Source organism: Oreochromis niloticus, linkage group LG7 (assembly GCF_001858045.2).
Source record: "Oreochromis niloticus isolate F11D_XX linkage group LG7, O_niloticus_UMD_NMBU, whole genome shotgun sequence".
Lineage (NCBI taxonomy): Eukaryota > Metazoa > Chordata > Actinopteri > Cichliformes > Cichlidae > Oreochromis > Oreochromis niloticus.
Window position 1 is genome coordinate 30,986,808 of NC_031972.2, and position 19,027 is coordinate 31,005,834.

Sequence of the window (19,027 nt, forward strand, 5' to 3'; positions counted from 1 at the left end):
TTGCTGCTCTGCTAACTCATACACAGGAGAGCCTGTTACATTTTTTCTCCTTCCCTTTTAGTTTCATTTTAAGGGCCATAACATAAGGTTATGGTGTCTCATACTTAAGCATTTCACAATGGAAACGAACATTTTACACACTGTGTTTCAAATTTCTTTGGACATAATATTCAACATGCACCTCTTGTCTGCCTTTCCAGGGTGCGTTAAAAGCAAAATAGCTAACAGTAAAGATGTGTAGTGGTAAGATGTGTAAAAGTTTGTTTGTACTGAAGCTCCTGAACACTGCAAATTATTGTGTGTCCATTGGCTGTTTGTGTATCATATTTAATACGCGAGTTTTTGAGACCTCTACATCATCGTGTGATATTTATTTCCTGAAAAAAACAACGTATACAGTCGGACATGTGCAGCGCTACTCTAACCAAATTGCCCAAAATTGTCAGATGTAGCAAAAATCATACAAATTAATTAAAAGTATACAAATTCAATCTCATATATGCAAATTAATATTTAACTTTTTGGTCTTTAAGGCAAAAGAAAGGGTTTAATAAACACACTAGTATTAAAAATTTGAATTATCTGACAATTATTTCATGGTTCAGGGTTTACAGGATTAGAAACTGAGGCTTACCCCTTTCAAATGTAAAGTAGGTTTTGAAAAAAAAAAGATTTTATTTACTGTCACCAAGGTGACATTTTGAATAAGCTTTTTTATCATCTCTCCATCCATCCATCTTGTTCCACTTATCCAGTTCAGGGTCAGAGGAAATGTAATAACTTTGGACTTTTGATACCAATTATATTATTGGAAATTATAAGCATGTATACAGGTAAAAAGGTTTGTTTAAAGATTCTATAATTAGACATGTGTTGTTTTCACTTTCCTTGTAAGTGCTTGTAAGTGCTAAGTTTGTGTTATATTTACTAGATACTTGAATAGGTACACCTTGATAGTACTGGGCTGGACCCCCTTTAAGCAAGTTTAATGTAGTTCACTTCAGAACTAGTCATTCAAGCTTGGTGTGAACCTCAGCAGGTCGTATTGACCATCTCTGCATAATCATTGTAGCAGCTGATCACTTGTACTTAACAAATTAGCAGGTGAACATATATATATATATATATACTACTAAATTGATAGATACTCACATTAAGGAGCATCCATGAGGCATCATACCTGCTCAGCATATGTAAAAGTAAGCCACAAGTACAGACTGCTTCAGACACTTCACCACAGCATAGACACCTGTCGTTAAAACCTTCTGTTTGTGGGGTGCAAACAGCCAGAACAAAAAAGTACAAACTCCTCCAAAAAACAGCTCCTTTATAGTGGAAAAATATTCATAGAGCTTCTGTTTTTGTTCCTACTTTAAAGGTAGACAGCATAGGTACAAATAGCATATGGATTACATTGCAGCCAGATCTGAGTTGAAAAGAGGTGAAGTTCAGAGGCTGTCAGATTGGTGTGTAGATAACAACCTGGACCTCAATACCAACAAGACAAAAGAACTGGTAGTTGATTTCAGAAGGAGGAAGTCTGAGCTGCAGCCTGTCAGCATCAACGGGGAGTGTGTGGAAAGGGTCTCCAGTTTCAAGTTTCTGGGTGTGCACATAGACACAGACCTCCAATGGAGCTCTAACACCTCTGCGGTTTTAAAGAAGGCCCAACAGCATCTCCACTTTCTGAGAATCCTCAGAAAAATGGACCTGAAGAAGGAGCTGCTGACCGTTTTCTACCGCTGCTCCATTGAAAGTGTGCTGTGCTGTGCATCGGTGTGTGGTTCTCCAGCTGCACCACAGCACAGAGAAAGGCACTCCAGAGGGTCATCAATATGGCTCAAAGAATCATTGGACATCCTCTTCCCTCCCTGAAGGACCTGTACAGCACTCGCTGTCTCAAGAGGGCACGCAGCATCCTACTTGACTGTACACACTCAGGACACCGGGTGTTTAAGCTGCTGCCGTCTGGCAGGAGGTTCAGGCTGCTGAGGTCCCGAACAAATAGACTCAAGGAAAGCTTTTACAACAGGGCAATAGCCCTGATCAATGCAAATAGCTGACCTGACTGGCTACCTACCTGGACTTACCGTTAACAACGGTAAAACAGTAATAATAATAATATTTATATTTATAACAAGGTGCAATAATAATTAATGTGCAATAATAACAGTGTGCAATACAAATACACTTATTCTTCTTTTTTATTACTAAGTTATTATACTGTGTTGTGTTGTTTGTGTTGCGTTGTGATGTGTCGTATCGTGTCGTGTTGTGTTACATGTAGTGCCGACGTAGGACAGTTTTCCAATTTCATTGTACTATTGTACTATGTATGACTGTGCAATGACAATAAAGAGTTATCTTATTTCAACACGACTCATGTTTGGAGTCTGCCTCAAGTGGCCATTAGAAGAACTGCAGCTTTTGGCATTTCAGCATCGACTTCATTTTTGCAGCTCCAGAGTTTGCGCTTTGGTCTTAGACAGTTTGGTCTCAGAAGGCACTGCAGCAAGGCCCAGTATGACATGAATGAGGCTTATGTTGAAAGGCACTCTACTAGAATGAAAATATGAAACTAGGAATGAGTGTAATAATCCTGAATCCTGAATCCTGAATCCTCACATGTGGTAAAACTGAAGTAATTTATTGGTGGAAACTTTAATCTCCATATTTATAGAATTGTACGCCTATCTTTAATTTAATTCTACAAATGTTCAGTTAATTTAAGGACAGTTACTTTTTTTAAAAGAAACTTTTACTACCAATTAACAGGAGCTGAGTGATAGTGCACCACAATAAAAGCTATTCATTTTCCTTAGGGAACTTCCTCTGAAACAATTAACTGATAAAATAAATTATTTTCCGGAGTTATAATTTCTTTTAAAAGGTAATGAAGCTATTTGAAGTTTAAAGATGAAATATACCTCCACATTAACTGCTTTACCATGCAGGTCTTTCAGAAAAAGAAAAAACAAAACAAAAACAAAGCACTGACCTCATGCTCATTGTGATTGATCACACACTTGTTTTTTCAAGATCTGAGTTTCATACAAAAATCAATGGCATTCAAAGGCCTCCTGAAAGGTAAAATGCACTTATTCTGACACGCTGCAGCTTCTATTGGTAAATTCCATTATTATTATTAAATCCGTTGAGATAAAACCTTTAAAAATGTAATGCAAAAGCTTTTCTCACTAGAATAAACTTCTGATGCAGGAGAAAGGTGAAATCAGTAACAGCCTCATTAACCCCATCTAGCATTGGGCCTCTCGATCGAATGGAAACTCAAAATATCTCTATTGGGTTACTACAAAAGCTATCAATCACAACTTGAAGACAGTGAAAATGCCATCTATCAATATCAGGATTTGAAAAATAGCTGACAAAAATTGTGCTGTGGGTTTGTTTGCTACATTGATGTTTATCATACCACCTCCAAGCACTGTGAACGTGCAGCTATTCATGTGGCAGGAGTACGTATACAACATAATCATTTATGCATGCCTACTTTAATAATGCATTATATGTTCTCGTATTTAACAAATACATGAACACAGACGAGAGAAAAAAAAATGCTCCAGCAGCTAAGCTGATCAGTCAGTGTTGTCCTACAAATACGCCACAGACAAGCTGTCGCTCTCACCAGTGCCGTTCTTGAAGCAGGTGGTGTGGAATTTGCCCATGTAAAACTCCACCCCAATGATGGCAAACATAACAATGGCGAAGAAGAGCAGCAAACCAATCTGAAGAAGTGGAACCATGGCTTTCATTATAGACTTCAACACCACCTGGAGGCCTGAGAGACAAGAGGAGAGGAGGAGAATGATTACAGGCAGGGATTTGCCTATTTTTTGGAATTTTAAAACTTAAAAGGCAAAGTGAAAACTTCATGAATATTAAAAAACTAAAGCACATACAGATATGTGTGCTTGTGTCTGCTATGAAAACAGATACATAATAAATTCAATTTTATTCCAAATTAGGGAGGCGCATAGACTTGTGTAACAAAGTTACAGTCACAGTTAAAACTGACAAATAATGACAAAATAACCTACTTGCAGTAGGTAAAATAAGTATTTATGATAAAACATAGAAATAAATTAAATATAAATTTAAATAAAAACAACATGCTGTATATCATACAACTGCTTTTGCTTGGAAAATTAAGTATTCATAAGAAGAAAATGGTCAGGAACTAAGCCAACTTTCCAAGAAGAACTGGATCTCGGCTGCTTTAGCATTTGCATTTACTGGTTGCATTACGTTTATCACACTGCTTTTAATTAACTGTTATCTTGCTTTATGTTACCCATTCGTTCACTACATTTAGCTACTACTTAATTTAACATGTGTTTATTATGATAAGTGACCAATTTTAACTATTCATCTTGGGCTAACCATTATGTTTTTTCAAGTTTTATTTATCGTTAACTTCATCTATCATTCTCTACTCCTAAATGTAATGGTTACAACAGAGTATTAGGCCCACATTAAGAAAAAATATATATTATTGATCATTTTCAGAATAAATCGAAATTTCTAGGTTAAAGTGAAATATCTATTTTGGGAAAAAAGTTGAAATGTTGAGATTACAGTTGTTGTATCAAGACAAACTGCCACGGTTGGCATCACATTTTGACTTTTTTCACAAAATACAATTACAACTTAAATCTTGAAAGATCAGCTTTACTGCTCTAATACTCCTTCATAAAATGCTACCTATATAAACTTACTGGGGATTCCTGACACCAGCTTCAGGGGTCTCAGCACTCTCACCGCTCGTAGCGTTCTCAGGTCAAAGTCTGAACCCACCGTGGCCAAGATTCTGTATGCAGATGCAAACAAAGACAAGAAATAAGCCCATTAAAAGTCAGAAATACATAAATGTATACTTTTATCTACAAGGAATATACTCTAGAAAAGCTTAGTGAATTTTTTCATGTGTGTGTGTGTGCATCCTTGCTAGTGAGCCACAGCTGCCAGCCCTCATTACAAGCTGTACACAGAACGAAAGACCTAAGTGCTCCAGTGAAACAGACACATAAGAAACACATGCTGTAGGCTAAAGAGAGAGCACGAGTGAGTGCGAGAGAGAGGAAGATGAAAATAAGAATTACTGTAAAAACATATATGTGAATGTGAACAAAGATATTCCTTTACATTTCCCACTTTGGACTGGTTCTCATAATAATAGCATTTTATACAACGTGCCGCACTCACACACATGCACGCTTTTGTACCACAGTACCAAAGAGCAACTTGGCCTTCAGTATCTTGCCCAAGAATTCAATGGCACACAGATTAGAGCAGCCAAGGATTGAACCAGCAACATTTCAATTAGTATATGACCCGCTCTACATTGTGAAATACAACCACCCTATAAAAAGACCTTGCTAGACTTTATTTTCACTGAGTGCAGGACAGGCACCAAGATGAAGCAGACAGTTGTATGCTACCATCCACCTATGAATATGTTGCCATCTTTTTTTCTCTTTGTGTATATGTGTTCAATATAATATTTTGGGGAGATTGGCAGGTTGGTATCAGTCTAGTAGTGCAAACTTCAAGTAAAAATGAAAGTAAATACTGAGTGAAAGGCAATTATCTCTATCTCTGACATGTTTCCATTCAGTTGTTCAATGTGGGACTTTTTTTTTTTCAGCACTAACCATACAAAAAATCTTCCTCTGTGACAGATACACTACAATGTGCCCCATTTAACTTTGAAATGAAACCCACACGTTTGCTTTGTTCATAAGAAAGAGTTATTTTTAACCACATTTGAGTATAATTAATATTTTTAACATCCCAAATGGGTGTGTTTTTTAAGTCTCTCAGTTAAGTACTGTTGGGAGCCCCAGAGCACCCTGAAAAACCTCAAGAGTGCAATAGCTTTTATGTTGAAGGCAGAATATACTCACGACTGACTGAAAGGAAATCTTCTTCATGTAAGTGTGCAACATACTCACACACATGCACACACACACACACACACACACACACACACACATAGAAAGTGAGAGAGAGAGAGAGTAGCAGACAAGAAGAAAGGTCATTTATCACTCCCTGGTTACCAGTTGGCATGGTAACAAATAAGGCAAATCTATGCTTTATGATATCATCGTTATGGGTCGAAATCAGTCTGCCGGGATAAAGGTGACCGTCCTAGTGCTGTAGTATAGGATATATTATTTCATTTAAAAGGGCCATTTTATGATAAATTACAACTATTTCTCATTATCGGACTCTATCTGTGTAGCTTTGCATGATTCATAGTTCAAAATAATTCGAGTTTGCCTTATACTGGGTGTTGGTGCAGACTCAGCCGATTCAGGCCAACTTTCACCTGATTGGTTACCCTTTGCAACCAAAAGCTTTGAACAACAGGTGGGTGGGGCTTCTCTTGTGCGCCTGAGATTATAATATTATGAAGCTCTGCTGTTATTGAGGCCATACTGAGCCAAAAGTAGACAAAACACTCTAAAACTGAGGGTTTAAAGCAGGGGTCTCAAACTCGTAGCCCGGGGGGCTCTTGCGGCCCACGTCACCCCTACTTGACGTGAAGAAGTGGCCCATGAAGTTACTTTTTTTGTTAGGGAGGATTTGTTTGTTGATGCGTGCAATGTTAAAATAAGTTCTTTAAAGAGCAAAAAATTACGAGCAATATGAGCAGAAGGCACAAACACGTTGAGGGATTGGCTGTGTTTTTTCAGTGAGAGACTTCTTTGTAAAGAAAACAGTTTTCACTAGCAGTCAAAAACTAATGTGTACACTTATGTCTGCATTTTTATTTTGTTAAAAAGGAATAAAATTATAGCATGTCTGGCCAGAAAGAGAGTCCCAATTTGTTTATTTGCTAGTTCACAGAAAGGCTTCAGATAGTTTGCAGTTTTGTCTTGTTATACAATATCTGAAATTTTAAAAAACAAACACAACTCTACTTTTTGGAAATATTTGTGGGTGTTTCCTTGTTTGTTTTTTTCGTACTACCTGAACACTAAAACGGCCCTCCAATGAGATGACAGTGGTCCACAGCTCGTTTAAGTTTGAGACCCCTGGTTTAAAGAGTTTTTGGCTTAGAGGAATAACTTTTACATGTGTTGACCTCATTATTTGAAACTTTGTCCTTGTTTAATATGAGCTCCCACCAATGTAGTTGTACATATGACAGAAAATAAGGAAGGGCATAGTAGTAATAGCACATTTTACGTACAGGCTTTGTTCAAATTCTATGCCTGGGACGTATTCACAAATGTTTTCATTTACTTTTTCATATGCAGTACATTTTATTTATCATATTATAATTTCATCTTTCAGTTTCTTTTTTTAAGTGACAAAAAAGGAAGCACAAAGTGAGAGCTCACAGTTGAGGGAGGAGTTAAAGATAACACAGTGGTGAGGACTGTGTAGGAATAGTGTAGCAAAAGCTTCTAAACACCACACAACAGGAACAGCTACACAACAGCGCATGCATTCATAAATGTACTTGCACTTCTCTTAAGAAATAAACAGGCTTTGTGTGCCCGCTTATCTCCGTTGTACTAACACATCAACGTACAGCATTCATGCTCAGGGCGACGCCCTAGGCCTAAAGTTGACATAAACCTATTTGAATTTCAAAATAAAGGCTTCCAGGTTGAAAACTACAACCTTATTTTGCCCAGATTTGGATGGTGTAACTAGTTTCTTCTGTGGCCCTCGGTATCCACTGTGCTCGCTGTCTTAAAAAGCTTCAAGATATCTGAAATATTTCTTCCTTATCTAGTGGAAGAAGATGCAATGCATTGTGTAAGCCCTTACGGCCACCCAAATAAGTAAAGGCCTAAAAAGCCATATACATGTGTAAGATTTGCTAATATTATGATTTAATATCAGATCAGTTGTTAGATGTTATGTGTGGTCCGATGGCTGTAACAATATATAATGGGGTAGTCCAAAAACAGAAACATACAGTGCACACGCTGTAACATAATCCTGACTCTGACAGTTCAGATTTCTCTTGTAACTCATTCTAGTTCTTCAGTTTTCAGCACTTTACTGAAGTCAGTATCATCTTTAGTCAACTCCCATTGCACTAATGACTGTCACACATCAAAGAGGAAGCCCAGGTGGAACAGTGTTTAGACCTAGATAAGATCAGGTTTTTAACTGTGACAAAAGAGGATTAAAATCCCACGTCTGAGCCGGGAAACAAGGATAACATTTAAATGAAAAAACAACCAAGGAGCGATTTACAGCAGCTGGTAACACATCTAAAAGCAGAGTCGACCCTAAGCTATGTATTAACCAAAAACCAAAAGTTTCTTGATATTTGTTTGTAGTTTAAAATACTCCACAACAGGCCTCTCTGTGACTCCTACTACACCTAGCACTACCATTGCTGTGTGGTAACTACAAGCTCTGAAACCTGAAATGCTCCTTCATAACACCCAGAACCTCCAAGGGAGATGCTTGTCATTCACCCAGCTGCAGAGAAAATATCAAGGCAAGGATTCCCAAACACTAATGTTAGCTTTCTTTGGTATTAACAGTCATGAATCTGAACTTCCACAGTCATTTACAGAGCTGCGTATGGACAAATGTATGCTCATTTATCCATTCATATTCTTAGTCACCTATCCAATTTAGGTTTGCAGAAGGAGAGAAGTGGGGTACACCCAGAATGTGTCACTAGTCCACATCTCCACTAAAGTACGAGAATGATGCTTCTCCCAGACTGCATGCGAAAGAGTTATACCTTTTTATAAAGTACAAGAGTTGACATTTTTGCAGCAATAATTTAAGGCTGAAAGTGCTACTCAATGTATGAGCAAAATCTGCACATGCAAGAACTGTTTATTCAGCATACGTCACTGTGACCTGGAGAAATCATAGACTGTATAGAAGATGGATGTAGCCTGTGTGTTATCACCAGCTGGTTAGTGTTACCCTCGAGCTAACCGTTTCTGCTGTCACTGTCATGATGTTTTGATTCTGGATGTAACAAGTTTGAGCTGGATCTAAGTGCAGGTTCAGTAGCAGTTTTCTAATTGAGTCGCCCCCTGCTGGGAATTACAAAGCATGCACGTTGCACACTTTTCAGACCTGGAAGCTTCCTCTTTCCTACTGTCTATGAGAGCAACAGAATAAAAGGGCCTATGAAAACATGAATCACCCTCTGTGCTATTTTTTTTTTTTAATCACAGTCAATACTTCACTTTGGTCTGTTGCAAACAGGTGTGTGTATGTGAGTGCACATTTCTTGTGAAGGATCTATCTGATGATTGTGTAGACAGACGGTCGGGTAGGGAGCAGGTTGACAAAGAAGAGTTTTAATATCACTTTATCATTTCCACAATATATCCATGCCGGCGCCAGACACCAGCACAGGATATGCAGAAGGTGATGCTATCGTCTGTCAGTCGCTTACACAGCGATATGCCACTTTCCTCCCTATTGTTAGACAGACGTACAAAAGTATGTTCATGCAGGGGCAGACTGATAAAGAAAAAAAAAGGACATGAGCATGAAAAAGCACAGAATACAAGAAGATTTCTACATAACTGCATAAATTCAGATGAACACAATAAAGGTTCATTTCCTGTTTAGTTCATCAAATATACAGATGTGATTCAGCCTTTATGATTGGATTATGAATGGCACAGGAACTACTTCAACACTGAAGAAACAATGGCGGAAAAAATAGATAAGAGTGATTCATGCTGCCCATCAAAATTCGCAGAATGAAACTTTGCGTCATTTAGCTGTCCATTATTTTTTGTTCTAAAATGCAAAGAAAAAAGAAAAGAAAAGAAAGGAAACTGTGTTATTGACAATGAAGTTCCCATCCTGATTAATTGACATGCTTTCAGAAGTGACTTAAACTTCCCTCCACACGGGGCGATGGCCAGACGTTCGTAACCAAGAATGGAAAAGTGAAGTGGCTAATGATGAACGTGGATGACGTTAAAGAAAACATTCCTAACACTGCATTAAATGTTAATCATAAGAGCTTACCCAAATATAAGATCTAGAACTTATGTAATGTGAAAAATGCTCCTCAGAGTGACACAGTTGGCATCTATATATGCAACTCTGTTGAGGTTTTAAGCCTTTTCTTTTGTTCATCGCTGTGGTTTCACCGCAGCTACTTTCAACATCTTCTGATTAAAGAGCGAAGCCTCTGAGGTACATGAAGCAGACACCGTCACCAGCACCGTGTCATATGCACATGTTAGTGCTTTTTATGTACTATAGCCTTTGTGGATCTATTGAAAACAGGCAAAATTGTAATCTAGGGCTGAGTTGAATATTTGTGCACTCTGTAATAAACTCTGTTTGTGTTTTCAAAGTGGAAGGATTTTTTTCCCCAAGGCTACAAAGAATGTTCAATATGAAGTCCGGAAGGGAAACACAGAAAACATTCGTGAATGTAGTGAAGTGGGAGATGGTTGGTGTGACAGAGGAAGACGCTAGGGATAGTGGGGCAGACAGTCCTCTGTGGCAAACCCTATATGGAAGAACCAAAACAACAAGAAGATAAAATGTGCATTTTACCAATGTTTATGTCTTCTTCTCTAAGTCACAGGCATTAAACTGTTACAACTTCGACATTGAGATTATGATATATCGCATTATATTGATGCTCAAAGTTTAAAAAACAACTCTAAAGCCAAAACCAAGATTTTAAGTTTAGATTGTCACACTTGGACTGATATGATTGTATCAGCATGTCTCTCTGCAACCCTGGTATGAATGAGTGAAAGAAAATGTATGCTGGCTGGATATTTCGTGTGGATATCTTTTGTAATTATGAAGTTATGGAGGCTCAAAAATGCTGGATAATAAAATTCAGCTGATTCTCAGGGCGTCAAGTGGAAGACATGGTTGATTTTTTCAGTCATCAACTCCTCACTGCTCAATTGTATGTGTGTTGCATTTGTAATGATGAGCTTGTAGCATAGATGCCAAACTGTGTTCTGATCCCTTAATAAATCAGTCATTTGGGTTGTCTAAGGAACTAAAGAACAATAAGCACGACTTGGCGTTTTTCTTTGAGATTTGGTGGAGATCAAAGTAGTAGAATTACAGTCCTCAAGTGGATGAAGTTGTTGGTTTGACCCAGCATCAAAGGAGCTTTTTACATTCTCATGTATTACTCCCGTTAGCAGCTGAAGTTCAATCATTACCATATCCTGCCAAATGTGTTTATTTTGTACAAGAATATGTACTTGATAGACTCATTAGACCCATTTTTTTAATAACAGAAGCAAATTTACGTTTCAAAATGTGTAGCTATTCCTTTAAGGAAAGATACAAAAAACACAGAGGAGGACTCAGAACGATGCAGCTGAGAAAAAGAAGTGGGGGGAAAAATGGAGAAAAGCAGATTCCTGTGAGGCTGACTGATGTAGTTTAATTACTGCGACCCTGCCCAGCTGGGCGCCGGGGGCTGTGATTGAGTTTTTCACACATGCCGGTAAGAGAAGACGGAGCTCTCTGAGGACAGACAAGAGAACATGGTGCTGACAACCTGACTGAATAACTGCTGCCTGTCTGTGCGAGCATTACCAGCTGGTCACTGACTGTCTGCCTCACAGCCTGTCTCTCTGCTTACTTCTCTGCCTCACAAGAAGCAAACAGTGAATCTTTTCCGTGCAATGGCTGCTCGTTAGCGTGTGGCTGTATTCTCCTGGGTTAACGCATTAATCTTTACCGCAGTGCTACCACTGTGGGCAGTTCATATTGGCCTCCGCCCATGGCCTTCAATGCTTTCAGTACTGAAGAGATTCACAATAGTTTTAGCTCCTGTGGCAGGCATCTCCCTCTCCACTCAATATTGCAGTAAAGATGTAGATTGGTGTACTTTTTTTGTGGCTTACTGCATCTGTGAGGTGAATGAGGGCTGCATTTTTTCAGAGCTCTGGTGGGAGGAGCCAGAGATGTTGATCAAAATGGCACTCTGAACTGAGCCACAACTTTGCACTGGCACAGGAAAGGAAAAAAGCTTTTTAAAACTTATTTGGGGGCAATTTTCAAGCAGTTTTTATTAGAAGTACTACAAAGGCAGGTTTTATGTCCTTGTGACCACTGAAACTGATGCGCTCTCCAATTTCACTTAGTCAGGAACTTCAAAATAACCGCCTGCAGGCATTGCTAATTGGCTCTGAAGAACTGAGACTTGCTTCAGGCTTGTAAAAAGCCATTCTTTTCTCATTGCTTGGGATAAAACTATACTGATTACTGCACTTGATATAAGTGAACAAAAGCAGAGTAAAAACATTAAGACAGATTAAAATGGTAAGCCTGTGGTTGATCCACAGGATGGGACAGAGGACAGTAGATCCACAGGTCACTTGTGTCATGTAGAGGACCAGAAGTCTAAGGCAATATTAGTTCACTGAAATTCTCTGGAGAAAGATCATTCAAGGCCATTAATCCCAAATTTAATTTCTCGTGTCAGCATTTATTATCAGGACGTCTTCATTAAGTGTAGGAGTCACTGGTCTAATCACTAAAGTGCAGTAAGCATCACTCTGCTGTTTGCTAACTCTACTGTCTGATAAGTCAACGTCTATTTTCCCTTTTTTTCTATGCAGACTTCTGTCAGCATCTGTTGGATTTACCATCAGACATTCGCAATTAATGATACGTTGTCATGTCTAGTAATGTGTTTCTCCTTTCACCCCAACCGCCTCCCACTTTTGATTATCTGGTGAACATGCCGTTATTTTTCTCAGTAATAGGATGGCAGTTGTTTAAAAAGATAGTTATTTTTAAAACCTGATGAAAATCAAATCTGTTCTTCCTTGCTGGAACCCAACCAGGTGAATCAGTTTTACATTTGTTGTTGACCAAAATCTCTCTTTCGATCATCTTGGCTTAAGCTTAAATAAGCTGGTCTCAGTCTGTTGGGGCTTTATAACAACAGACAAAAGAAGAGCACCATTGCTAAAGGAATGCAGCACAGCAATTATTTTGACTCGCTTGTTTTATTTTCATAATGCGAATATAAAATTAGATAAATTCAAAAGCCCTTACGGGTAGCATCAGGAACCAAATGAAACATGAGGAGCTACCTGCTTTGGTGACCCTGTGTAAATAAGGTAGTAAACAATAGTAGCAGCTTTTAATTTCTAATAGAATAAGTCAAAGTAACACAAATAATACCAAAGCAATACCTACAAGATGTGGCTTTTAAGATAGAGCTTTACAGCTTTACAACCACAATTTTCATGAAACTACAAACCTCTCTCACCATTGCTCTGCTTTATCAGTGACATTATGGCAAGACACTCTATAAAAAGTATCTCTGATATATCTGGTCTATTTCATTACAAGGGTACATGGACATAATGGCACATGACCCAACATATGATGTAGAAAATTAACCTCCTCATTAGCCACAGGCTTATTTCTTGCCAATTAGACCTCGTTTCTAACATCCCATCTAATAAGAAACGAGCCACCAATCATGAATCGGCCTACAGAGTGTCACATCCTGTTTGTGAACAAACATGTTTGTGTACGTGTGCGCGTTAGTGTGTGCGGTCGACCATATCGCCGTGACGTTATACGATGCGAGTGGACAGCTATGACAGTCAGGTGAGCAAGCATTTCCCACTATGCACATGAGGACAGAAGGGGGTACTCATGAACTCATCGCGGCTGTCAGAGCCACTTGCCATCAAACGAGGTTGCCGTGGTTCTAAATTAACACTGCATGTATGCGCAAACATGCACGCACACATACACACATGCAGGTTTCTTCTTATTAGACTCATGAATAAATAAAAGCAGTCAACTAGCACAATAAACTATAGCTGCTGTCCTCAGGCTATAATGTAAATCATGACCATAGGATGAGCTCGAGTCTAAAAAATGCTCCTTCTATACATCATACGTAACTGAAAAAAATGTATATATATATATATATATATCTTCATCAAGCAGTCATCAGATTCAAATAACATAGACATTTTTTTTTCTCTAAAGTTGCAGGTTTAGAACTGAATGCTTATTGAATCATAGGTGGTACTTAGTTTTTCATACACTTTTTCTGCATTTTGGCTTGTTTTTTTCCTTAAATAAACATACCGTATTAGATACAGTGTAATATGGCATATGTTGTTGTTCATCTGAAGTTGCATTTGCCTAATTTTAAATCTAAGAATTTAAGAAGAATTTTGCCAACACTCCTGTCTTCCCTTGGTTTTTGCCACATTTTTCCTGGTGGTCTTTGCTTTTGCTGTTTTTGCCAAGGAAGCTCCTAAAATTTGTGTGACCCTGACCCTCAAACTGTATATATTATTAGCAATAATTCAAGAACATGCAAAAGTAAATGTTTTGCGGTTTATCCCTTATGTTACCCAAGTAACATGCAGGCCGGTCTGATGCTTAAACAATTAGCTACTATCTTAGCTGTTGCAATGCACATTAAACAGCGAGACTTCAAAAGCATACCAAAATAAACAATGGTGCGACGAGCCATACATGCAACTCTTTGGATGTGTGGTATACAAAGATGGAAAGATTGGCTTTGATTCAAGAGTCAGTAACAACCATAGTCAACAAGTGGCAAATGTTGTCATCAAAACTATCTGAGCTGGATAATTTGATGAAATTGGTTGTGTGTTGTTGTCACTGGATAGATGCACCATGATTCCAGTGTGCATGGAGTCTCTACAGAGTGCAACACTGGAAAACTAAAGCCTCTTTTCCACCATTACCTACTCAGCTCCGCCTGACTTGACTTGGCTCAGCTTGACTCAGTTTTTTGGGTTTAGGTGGTAGTACCTGGTACCAGGTAATTTTTTAGCACTGGCTCAGCTGGGGTTCCAAGCAAGAGGAGTCAATCTGAAAATGTGACGTTAACAGACTGCATCCCACTGATTGGCATTCAATGAGTCATAAGAGCGACTCCTTCACAAAAAGCAAAACTGCCATTTTTGAAACCTGGCAACATGTGAAACAGCTACAAATCCAAAACAGTGTTCCCCGAGTCTGACAATCAGCCATAGACCAAAGAGAAGGTATACCATTGCCTCAGCCACCTCCATTGTTGTGTTGTGTTTGTGTTGCATTAAAAAAAAAACGTCACGGGACTTCCGGCTGAGTTGCTATAACGACCCCACATACATTGAGGTGGAACTCAATTGTAATGGAAAACAAGCAAAACCAAGTAGAATCAAGTTGAGCTGAGCTGAGTAGGTAATAGTGGGAAAGAAGCACAAAACTACACAATTTACACAGCATAGTGTACACAGTCGCCTCAATGTGTTTTATATTTTAAGGTAAAGACTATGATAACACTGAAAAAATTCCTGTAAGCAAGCACTTGGTGACAGTGAGAAGAAAAAATTCCCTTTTAAAGGAAGAAACCTCCGTCAGAAACAGGCTCAGGGAGGGGCAGCCATCTGCCGCAACCAGTTGGGGGAGAGGAGAGGAAGACACTGCTTTATGACTTAACATCTCTTATCAGGAACAAACCAAACACACAAGTGTGGATTTTAAAAATAACAACAGGATTACAAAGCTCTACAGTAAATGTGTGTTCATTTTAGTAGTTGTGCATGGCTCGGGTGGAGGCGTGAGATGTGTTTTTGAGCCAAAGCTTAAAGTCCCACCTGAGTAAACATAAACTCCAGAGCAAAAGGAGAAGGTGCTCCCCCTTTAACCTCCCCTCCTCCTCCACCCTTCTTTTCCTCCTACATCTGAGAGTTGATTAACCCCAGTAATGAAGCCTGAGTTGTCAAATCTTAAACACAGGTTGTTCCCCAGTCTCACGCCGAGATAACGTAAAGTGAAATCAAAACTGAGACTTGTGTGTTTTTTCACACATGGTATCGGTGCTTGAAATGACAGAAGCAGACAGAGAAAATGGAGTTAAAGGGAGGAAGGCAAAGAAAGGCTGTTGCAGTGGTGTGCACAGTGTTTGGGGTTTGGGAGTCCCTTTGGCTCAGCTATGTGTCTCTCCTATCCTATTTTCTCTATCAGTGCTTCATGGCCGCCTAACCAGAACCTCACCTGACGATTAAAGATCATAGAAAGCAGTGCAATACAATGTTCTTAAGGGAATTAATGGGTCCTGACATTGATTTAAATTTTTGACACATACTACCCACTTAAACATTGCTGCAGACCAGTCGCCTCTCTTCACACACACACACACACACACACACACACACACACGGCAATGTCATAACAAATGTAAGCTGGTTTTCAGATAGATTTTCAGAGACCTGACCCAAAAGGGAACCAATTCAAGAAGAGGCTGACCTTCGCAGACCCAAATAGAGAGATAACGCCAACACTGCTGGCAATATGAGTCACCACCAGTTGATGTGCAGCTGTGGTTAAAAAAAGGCATAGCAGTATATCTTTGATATCCTGCTTTCTAAGTTCACTGTCTGCCAGAAAAAAAAATCACAAATGATTCTCCAGTGATAGAGAGTCAGCTTTGATCGGCTGAGATTATTACACATTTTGACACAAAGACATGCTCAGGTCGTATTTGACCCTGTTAGATTGAATATGGTTTGGACCAGACCCAAGTCATTTCGCTAAGTGGACTTATAAAGACTCCATTTAGGGGATGTGTTATGGTAGGAAGGGGTATGGGTGTCATCGAGAAAAGCAGTGCTAGTGCAATGTAGAGGGTGTAGAGAGTAGATCACTTCCCCAATATTTGATAATCAAATGAAAGCCGTTACATGGCGTTTTAACCATTAGTAGCACCATGTTACTGTTTTCATCCTTTTATCTGGGTTTAGAGGTTTTGGTCCTCTACACAATGCTTGTACTGCTTGGACCACCTTTTATTTTGATTCAACAAGGCATTGGATTTTGGGCCATACTGACATAATAGCAATACTCGGTGCAGATTTGTCAGTTGCACATTCATGAAGCAAATCGCTTGTTTCACCACATCCCAAAGGTGCTCTGCTAAGATCTGGTGACTGTTGAGGCCATTTGAGTGCAGTGAACTAATTTTCATGTTCAAGAAGCCAGCTTGAAACAGTTTGAGCTTTGTGAGATGGTGCGTTATCCTGCCAGAGGATGGGTAGGGCATGCCCACACAATGACCTCACACAAAGATCCCAGTAGATTAGCAATTCCAGCTGCTCTACCACATATCAAACTTTGTGTGTATCTTTATACAAAATATAACTTTAAAAAAAACATTGCATTTTACTCAGTAGGACTTGAAACTAGCAACTGAGAATATGAGTTTGTCAAGAAAGATTTACTGAGATGAAGAGAGAATATGGACAAGTTTCAGCCAGGCTATTGTCAAAACAGACTAGAGATCTCACTCCTCCATTGAGCATTTTATGAATTCAGTTGTAAGCCATTTTTGCGTTTGACTTAGCTTCTCAAATCTGGAAACTAGGTCTGTCTTTTATTAGTGCCCTATGTTTTACAGCAGGAATTGTAGCAACAAAGGCAAAGAGGCCGGAGATTGCCAGCAAATAAATGATGGTACAAATAGTTGAAGTTTTAAAAAGAATAGTTTTATAAGCAGGAAAACATTCAACACATTTAAAGACCTTCAATACTGTAATGCTTTGATGCTGTGTGTAAACAGAAAAGTCCTCAGCATACTTTCAGACATGAATTGACAGATTGTAAGCTGCAAAAGCAAAGCATTTTATATCATGTTGATATGTCCATATGTGTGAGCAGATTTTTTACACATTCAGCAGTTACAGAGGAACATTAGCCTATTATTAATCTCCACAAAGTCCTGAGGGAAATATCGGCCACTTAGACTGTTCAATGCCGCACAAAGTTCAACAGATAGTTACAAGCTGTATCTACTTAAAAACAATGCAATGAGAGCAAACAGTAAAGTTACGCATGAGACAAATAAACCTTCAGCCGGAATTCTCCATGACATTAAAGCTAAGGAGATTTCCATATTCAGGTGAAAGCTTTGTAAAATAGAAACACTGGTAAAATGTACACCAGTTGTGTTTTTGTTGGGTGCGTTTGTCTCTCAGTACAACAAATGGGAGACAAAGGAGATGCTCACAGCTGCAAAAATACAAGGAGTTTGAAAGATCATTGAAAACAAACAAAAGCTTGTTAAACACATCTTGAAGACCTATTTTCTCAGTATGCTGCTGGATTCCAGTGTCACATTTTAATTTAATAAGTCCCAGATCACGTAATATTAGCAGGGGAATGGAACATGGCTTTAGACCCTCTTTACTTTTATGTCTGCTTAAAGGGATCAGGGTGTGCTTGCAAAAGTCAATACAGAGTCCAGATGTTCCAATAAAAGCACCTCAGATCTGATAACCCATCATCACATATCAGCTCAAAACAGGAAACAGATGTGTGCCACAAGAAGAAGAAGAAGAAGAAGAAGGTAAAAAAGACGCAGGTGTGAGTATGTTGTGCCTTTTTTCAAATCTGGCATTCTGCAAAGACAAAGGAAACTGCACCCAGACCTTCAACAACTTTTCACTACTGTTAGCAGAACATCAACATTTTGGAGCATTTCCAAAGACAGCATGCTGACACAAAGATAGGTAGACAATTCAAATGCTACTGTATATCGATCTATTTACGTTTTTAGTCATATTTTATTTACTTTTTCCTCTTTGCTTTGACATGTGACTTGAACGAGCTGGAACTCATAATGTGCTTTAGCCACATTTTAAACATGCACACAAGCATTTAGTGAAACTGTCTTTATAGGTTTCCTCTTTCTAAACGTCTCCATGTAATTTTATGATTGCACTCACATGATGCTTTTAGGGGAAATGTGTCTTCAAATGGGCAACGCGCAGTACAAGTGTAACAGGAGTACATTGTTTATGTAATCTTTCCACTGAATAAAGTCAGTATTTTCCAGTAAAGTAGCTGTTGTTAGAGAGGATATTTCCCACAAGGACAGCAAGATGCGCTCTGATTTATGTCTGTGATTTATGGGATTTATGCCTGTGTCGCTGTCAACTCGAGCCGATTTCTTTCTGGAAAGCTGCACGCACATGAAAGAGCAAGTATTCAATGCATCGACAATTATTCTATATATCTC

The 19,027-nt window shown here is 38.8% G+C and overlaps 1 protein-coding gene across 1 annotated transcript in view; it reads right to left on the reverse strand.

Annotated features, from left to right (window-relative positions):
- Nucleotides 1–19,027, reverse strand: part of cacna1bb (calcium channel, voltage-dependent, N type, alpha 1B subunit, b) — a 205,377-nt gene that overhangs the window by 123,945 nt on the left and 62,405 nt on the right. Inside the window, exons 6-7 of the mRNA XM_025908900.1 lie at nt 4,737–4,828; nt 3,647–3,799 (exon numbers count right to left, since the gene is read on the reverse strand). Coding sequence (XP_025764685.1) covers nt 3,647–3,799; nt 4,737–4,828 — 245 coding nt within the window. The remainder of the gene's footprint in view (nt 1–3,646; nt 3,800–4,736; nt 4,829–19,027) is intronic.